This window comes from Solanum dulcamara, chromosome 8 (genome assembly GCF_947179165.1).
Source record: "Solanum dulcamara chromosome 8, daSolDulc1.2, whole genome shotgun sequence".
Taxonomy (NCBI): Eukaryota; Viridiplantae; Streptophyta; class Magnoliopsida; order Solanales; family Solanaceae; genus Solanum; species Solanum dulcamara.
This window is the reverse complement of record NC_077244.1, coordinates 32,023,657-32,031,771: the sequence shown is the minus strand read 5'-3', so window position 1 is coordinate 32,031,771 and position 8,115 is coordinate 32,023,657. Positions and strand designations below refer to the sequence as shown.

General features: G+C 35.4%; 1 protein-coding gene across 2 annotated transcripts in view; it reads right to left on the bottom strand.

The window, feature by feature from the left end:
- Positions 1 to 1,578: 1,578 nt before the first annotated feature.
- LOC129900568 (protein HESO1) overlaps positions 1,579 to 8,115 on the bottom strand; it is a 42,629-nt gene continuing 36,092 nt past the window's right edge. For both annotated transcript variants that reach the window (XM_055975569.1, XM_055975570.1), the window contains exons 7-9: positions 2,793 to 2,923; positions 2,519 to 2,629; positions 1,579 to 2,327 (exon numbers count right to left, since the gene is read on the bottom strand). In XM_055975569.1, the coding sequence (XP_055831544.1) occupies positions 1,854 to 2,327; positions 2,519 to 2,629; positions 2,793 to 2,923 (716 nt within the window). In that variant the 3' untranslated portion in view covers positions 1,579 to 1,853. The remainder of the gene's footprint in view (positions 2,328 to 2,518; positions 2,630 to 2,792; positions 2,924 to 8,115) is intronic.

The following is an 8,115-nucleotide window of genomic DNA, read 5'->3' as shown; positions in this document are numbered from 1 at the left end:
TATGTTGAGTCGTAAGGTTGTCGATCGGAATGACCTCAAGATTGAGCTCCCATTTATTTTAGCTGGTTATTTAAAGATGTTAAATTCTATTGTTGCCTAGAATAGGAAATCAAAAGCTAAACTGGAATGGATACTTCATAGACTCACAAGAGAATAATTGTTGTAATTGGTAGAGCAATACAAACAATATAAGAAACATCCCATGAGGATAAATCTCTTAATCTGTTCATACTAAATACTTTAAATCTTCCCTGCTAGAATCTTCTCTTTACTATCTGTTGGATTGTTCTTTTCAGGTCCATGAAAGAGTTTCAACCCGGAAAAAACTACTTTTGTTGACGAAGTCCACAATTCAACTTTCAGGCCAATGCAAACATATCTCATACATACATCTGACCAACTACAATGTCTTTGTTTTAGCCTTTCTAGCAGGCTCCCTGTATAATATTCCGCAAGTTGAATGTAACATTCTATGAGGCATATTATGTTAATATTAACTTCAATCATGTCTCCTTCATTTGCGTTCTCAATACTAAAAAAAAAAAAAACATTGTCCCTCACCTCGATCTAGTGCTCCCTCCGTTTCAATTTGTTTGTCTTACTTTCCTTTTTAGTCCGTTTCAAAAAGAATCTCTTTCCTTTTTTAACAACTGTTAAATTTTAATTTTCTACATGACATGTTTAAAACCACAAGATCAAAGGATATTTTGATACATATCTTTAATTTAAGAGCACAAGATTTAAAAGTCTATATTTTCTTGAATTATGTGTCAAGTCAAAATCAGACAAACAAATTGAAATGAAATATAATTCAAATATAGATAAACCGGCACAAAGTTAGTCCATCTTTAATAATGTCACCATCTCTTTCTAGTCATTTCTGTTGTAGCTCTTAATTGCAATGGTGAATACTGAACACGTATCAAGCTCTAAATTCACTTATAGAGGATGTACTGAAGTTGGATTTATCTGAAGGAGCAAACTATTTATCATGTTTGTGTTGACCAATATTATAACCTATGCAGGAAAATGCACATCTCAATTCATGAAAAAAGCCACAGGACTCGTTGGTCAAATTACTTGGTCTCCTCCTTTGAGTCTTGTAATTGTTAAAATTGAAGTTGTGTATAACCACATCCTGATGTGACAACAGCGTGGATCCACAAATTTTGATAAATTTAGGGGTCCTGTGGCATTCATTTTAGAGGCCATAGGAGAAATATTGCTAAAGCATTGAACTCTCCTTTTTTCTTTTACAGAACATCTAACACCAAGAAAAGACAATGTTGAGAATGGTGTTCCTAACTTTTTGTACGAACCACAAATCTGAACTCTTATCCCCTTTCTCTATTGATATTCAACCCAAGGCTAAAATTAAAATAAATTGATCTTAGTTGCGAAGCGAACAAGGACTGAATTAGATTCCATTTACCCACGGTTTAGTACAACTCGTGAAATGCCATACTATAATCTATGGCTGGATTTAATCTTACTTGATGATACATTTCTATTTGATCATTGTATAACAGACTACCACCATAATAATTTCAAGCACGCAAAGGGGGAAGATGCCGCCTATAAGAGAATATATCCATTGCATCGGCATCCACCATTACTAGTGCTGGCAGCACATAGCAATATGTATTATCAAGTTTTTTCTTTTCTATATTGCTCCAATTTTATAGGATGTCCTCAAAGGACAATTGTCTTTCTCTCAAATTGGCAAATAGACTCGTTAGTCTCTCTGGACCCAAGCTATCATTACCCTCCCCATAACCACCCCAAAGAAAAAAAAATGTAAAAGCACTTGAATAGATACTTAGTTTCAGCAGCAAAACTCCAAATTCACACCCCTATCTGTCAGATTTTGGCCTCCATACTGTCTGTGTTTGAATACGAATAGCATGTGTTGGTCCCTGCGCCGTTGAATTCTGATTCCTGTTCATCCGTTTGTCCTGAAGCTGATGAGCTTGTAATGGGGGATATATAGCTCTCTGTGCCTGAAGCTGATGTTGTGCTCGTAATGGTGGCTGTATAGCTCTCTGGGCCTGAAGCTGATGATGTGCTTGTAATGGTGGCTTTATAGCTCTCTGAGACTGCAATTGTGGCCCAAGGCCATTTCTACTGTAGTTATTTTGGTTACCAGGTGTTCTTGCCACAAACTTCAATACATGTGGCTTAACAAGAGTCGAAATAACTTCATTCTCGTTTTGATTCGATGAAATAAGCATAAAGTGGGTACGCCTGAATGCTTCTTCTATTCTTGTTAGCTGTTTACTGCTTACACCCCTTGCTGAATTAAGTGGCTGCTCAAAGGGATCCTCAACCTGGATACAGTAACTTGAAAATCAAAAACAATAACAATTTTTTTTTATAAAAAAAGGTGTAGACCTGCAACAGCTTTTTAATGCTTTTTCTGGTTTATACTTTTCTTTTGCTTCTTAAGGTGGGTGCAGACGGGGAAAAAGGGTGTGGGTATTTGGGATGTGCGCGCGCATAAGAGAGAGAGAGATTTTACAAATATTGTATATGTTTTAGGCAGCCATCTCATGTTGCTCCCAATGTCTTCCCACTGGCCAGTAAATGGGCTGATTCCCTGAGCAGAGGCTTTTGAACTGATGTCGCAGAACTACGTAGAGAAATGAAGTTAATTTTCTTGCAACATTGTTATAAAAATAATCATTTTTCAAGATTGTAATAACTATTCATAAAAAGTAAATATGAAAAGAGTCTATAGGTATCAACATCATATGACAAACACAACAGACATAGAGCCCTAGACCAATTACTACCTTTGCGATGAATGAGATGAAAAGCTCAGACAGAGAACTCTTATTAATCACTCGAGACTTATTTGACATAAGTCGATTTATATTCATAGCACATGTTTCTTCAATGAGTTTCTCTGCACTAGCCCTAACACCTGCAAAAGCAATATCAGATAGATGGGTTAAAAATTAGGCACAGTTAATATGAGTTTAAAACAGATAATAGGGAAAAGGTAGTGCAGTAAGACATGTGAATCAGCCATAGCAGCCCTTGTGTATAAACCAAATAATTTGTGTTGGGACTTCCTACTTGTCCAATTTAGTCTGGTACTTGTATTCACAAATGAATTTAGGGCCAGAACAGTTGCCACTCAGCCATTTGACAACCCATTGTAATTGTAAACTATTCCTCTCATACTTCGTGAGCATTAAATTACCATCATTATATCTTATGAAACATGGCATGCAACCTTGTGTAATCATAGTTTAGGTCTACTTTTGAGGTGAGTCCTACAGCCGCCAGCCCTTGAAACCCAGAAAAATTCTGCTCAAACTACTCTATGGAGCACAAAATCATCAAAGTAACAAGCAACTCAAGTACCTAAAGAACTACTCCCTCCGTTTTCATTTTATAACAAGGTATACTGATTGGAAACAATTTAAAATGCTACTTTCATTTTATACAATGCCCTTTCAAAAATAGACTTTCTACCTCCACGAGGTAGTGGTAAGTTCTGCGTACACTCTACCCTTCATCCTTTCCTAGACCCCACCTAGTGGGATTTCAATGGGTATGTTGTTGTTACTTATACATTGCCCCTTCTGTTTCACTTTGTGTCTTATAATTATTTTTAGTCTGTCTAAAAAGAATATTACTTTCTGTATCAATAACTCCTCAATTTCAACAACCCACAGGACATGTTAACTGTGCCTAATTTTTAATCAAAGGACATTTTTTTTTATAATATACACGATCTAAGACTACAAGATTTAAAAGTCTTCCACACTTAAACTCTATGGATACTCCAGACCTATGTTGCTCGGACTCTTCAAATGTGTCAGCAGGTGCGTGTCGGATTCTCCAAAAGTAGTATATTTTCGGAGAATCCGACACAGGTGCGGCATCAAAAGTGAAGAGTCTGCGCACTTAGAATCAAACTAAGACAAAAATGAAACAGGAGTATATTAGTGATAGCAAAAGAAAAATATTAAAGTTGTAAGTTATGACACTTGGGCCTAATGCAATCTCAAAAGCTAACTAATGAGGTGAGGATTGTCCACCTCCATATAAGCAAATTACTAGTCGATTTCCCAATCAATGTGGCACTCTCACACCCTCTTTAAGCCCAGGCCGAACTAGAGCATGGACCAGAAGCCCAAACAGGGATGGAATTGACTCTCATGTTCACAAAATAGAGAGAATAACTTGTAGTATTATTCAAAATGGTAAGCAATATAACTCTACATGTACATCATGTGCTAAGTAAGGAAAGAAATAAAAGAGATCCCTACAAATTTGCTATCTATATGTGTTATGTACATCACTTAAGAATGAGTCTAAGTTCATTTGTAACAAAAGCAATGTTGAAAAGTCGATTTGACAGATAAAAACATCACTACAAAGTGAGAACTTCAAACAATTTTACAAATTTGAATTCTTGAAACTTGTGGATATTGTTTAGAAATGTAAGTGTCAAACATTTCAGAATGTCAAAAATGAAACGTGTCAAATTAATATGAACGGACTAAGGGTGGTTAATGTGTGTGGGGGGGCATCCCGAACCAGCCTGGTCAAGTCCCGGTCCATCCTAGTACCAGTTCGGGATGTGGGATGGGTTTAGGTGGGGTAGGATGGGACAGGTTTGGGGTTTGGACCTGGCATCCCAGACCGGTCCAAACCCATTACCATCCCAGTAGCATACATGATTTTGTAAGGGGGGAAATGGCTGATTTGCACAAATAGTCATTGGAAACGGCCAATACAGCCCTAACCCCCCTAAAGTTTTTTATTTTAAACCCCCACAATTTTCAATTCTCTCATCCTCTCTAAATTGTTAATCAACTAAGTGCTATCAATTTCTTTGTGAAATGGGCAAATATTTGGAGCAATTTTCAAGCTCCAAATTTCAACATTTATTTATGGCTTACCGTTATAGCTTTTTACTTTTATGCAGACGTCTGGTACTCTCATTCCATCTATTACTTTCTTTAATTTTTGTATTTAATTTATGATATTTCAATTATTTTTTGCATTTAATTTTATTGTATTTGTTTTATTATAACTCTATCAGAAATAATCTCTCTACCTTCACAAGGTAGGGGTAAGGCTGCGTAAGCACCACACTCCACTTGTGAGATTACACATTTACACAGGTTATAATGTTGTTATATTATGGCTCCTAAAAAGGTATTAGGATAACCATAACTTTTTCTGAAAAGAGTAACAAAAGGTGCTAGTTCTAGTAATCTTTTTCCTCCTAAAACTACAAAAAGCACAGACGATTATACTCATGTGGATGAAACTTCGTCAGTTTTGATATTAACTTGGAGGAGCAACTAGATCACGAATGATAGGATAGACAATTTAGGGATTATGGTAATATGAATGAGAAAGAAGAAAAATTAGATGAAACACCCACTAGTCCAGTTACAGAAGCTCCAGCTCAGAGTCAATCTCGGTCTAGAGCTCGACCTCCTCTTGTACTTCCAACTAGGGGGTAAGCCAAAGACATAACGTAAGAAATTAATGAGCTTACTAATTTTTTATAAAAAAATTGTTATGCCACAAAACAATTTTTTGGTACATATTAGCTTACTATTACACAAATGGTATATATGTGGAATTTTAATTGTATTTTCCAAGTATATAAAGCAATAGATGAATATACACCAGCCGTTGAAGAAATGATTTTGAAATTTAAAAATGTTTTTTCCTACTCCCCACATTTATTTAGTTTCTACTTTACTTAGCTCATCTTTAAAATTACGAGGTGCAAAAGGACTTGTTCGGAAAATTTATAAAAATTTTGAAACTGAACAGCCACCTCTCAAAGATTGTGAACTAGCATGCTTGTTTTTGCTCAACTGATTTATGTCAAGTATAAACATATGGCAAATTCTGAAAGTGCACCTCCTCCAACTTCTGAGGCTAGAATAGATGAAGTGTGGGCAGATATGAATGATATTATTGGTATTATCTCATCTATGGGTTCTGAAAATGAATTCCATACTTATCTTAATCAGGGATCGGAATCTATTATAGATGTAGGTAATGAGCAGCTTTTAGCATGGTGACAGGGGCACGGAAAGGCATTTAGTACTTTCAAGAATGACTCGAGATTTATTGGTATTCAAGAAACATTAGTAGCTTCGAAGAGAGCTTTTAGCATGATAGATATCAAATCGAAGAGCGCAAACATTCATCAACTAGGATAGCTTAAGAGATTTTTTTTTCCTATTAGGAGATTGGATCAATGCAGAAAATAAAAAATTTGGCCAACTAAAATTAACCACTAAAGAAAAAGAAGAATACAATGAGAGACTCTGAACTTTAAAGCAATGACATAATGGAAGTCATGGAGCAACAACAATCATTAGCAATTCCAACGAAGCTTTCCTAAGAAATTATATGAACTTTACAAAAAAACTTTATAGGAGACAATTATGATCATGATAATTTACTTTTATTATTGTACAAAAACAATTAATGAAATATGGTCATTGGGCCTTTTTATATATCAAAAAAAAAGTCCAAATCAAAAAACATAAACAACTGGCCCAAAATGCAAATTACACAAAATTGTTAAAATGTACCACATGTAAAATGCAAGTTTAGAAATTAGAGATAAAAAAGAAAGACTTGCAATTGTACTACTTATGTGAAATTTGAAAGTTCTATTTAACAAACTTCAACGTATTAGCCTTGATTTTTTTAACGAATTGTCTTAGTTCTCATACTTGTAGTCTTGTATCACACTATCACCTTTATATAATTTTTTACTGCTGAACTATTTTGGGATTAAAAATAATACTAGTCGTTGCTAGCTAGAAGTTTGATGTTTATTAAAAAGAAATATCCATATTTCAGTTTAAGGTCAACGGGAAAAGCGAAATTAAATTACTGCTTCTGATTGCCCCCAAGGTTTGCTCTAGTAGTAAAGAGCGATCATGAAGCGCGGGTTAGGTGCACACCATGAGTTCAAAGGCCAGCCGAAAAAAGCCTGGTATTTAAGTAGAGGAGGGTAAAAGAGCAAGTCTATTATACATCGAGTTCCAAACTGTGTGCCACTGGCCTTCGAGAAATTCTTGGTTAAAAAAGAAAAGTAACTACTTATAATTGAAAATAGAGAAAGACATGTTGGCCTACATGAAGTCATCGTATCATTGTTAAAATGCTCAAAAGCATAGAGTAGAAAGTCTATATAATGGCGAGAAATACTTTTCCACTTAAATTTATCTATTGTCTTCCTACACTGTTTTCAGTTAACAATTTCTACTTGTAAGTTGTAACGACCCGCATGGTAATTTTGTTCTTTTGGACCCATTTCCCAGTTTGAACCTTCTCGTAGCTTTTAATTGTTGTTTTCAACTAGTTAGAATGAGTGGCACAACTACTGAGGTGATCGAATGAGGATTTGTTTGAGACTTTCCAACGTTTGAAGGTTTGAAATTTGATAAGTTTGACCAAGTCAACAATTTGGATTAATGAGGTTGGTTTCCTGATCTGACAGTTCCGTTAGGTTTGAAAGGCGATTTTTGACTTCATTGAATGGTTGATACAGGTCCCGAGATGTTCGAGAATGATTTGAGCCTTTTGATTGAATTTTTGAGTTTTAAGGAAGTTAAATTTGACCACAGTCAACTTTTGGTAAAGACAACATGTATGATTTGATGATTTCAACAGGTATGAAACGTGTTTTATGATTGATTTGCACTATTGGTTTGCGTTCGCAGGGTCTTGGATGAGTTTTGGGTGTTCATTCGAAGTTTGGTGTTTCGATGTTGTTGAGTTGTAATGGTATCACCGGAAACAAATGAGCTCTAAATGGTCTTTTGATTGAACCATTAGATTTATACCATGATTTTGAAACCATTCCAAAAAGAATCGTCAGATTTCGAGTTCGTATGAGGGAGTTATGCCCTTTTTAGTGAAAGAGTTATTCCTGAAGGGTGTTTCGTCACAACTGCGGTATCACCACGAAAGGTGTCAGTGACTTATAAAAGCACAACTTCGAGCATTTTCATAATTATGACATTTTGGGAGATAGAAAGCTCTGATTGACGCGATTTTTGATGCATTTTCCTTGTATTAATGTTGGTACGTGTTTCTAACTGTATTTTGTTCATT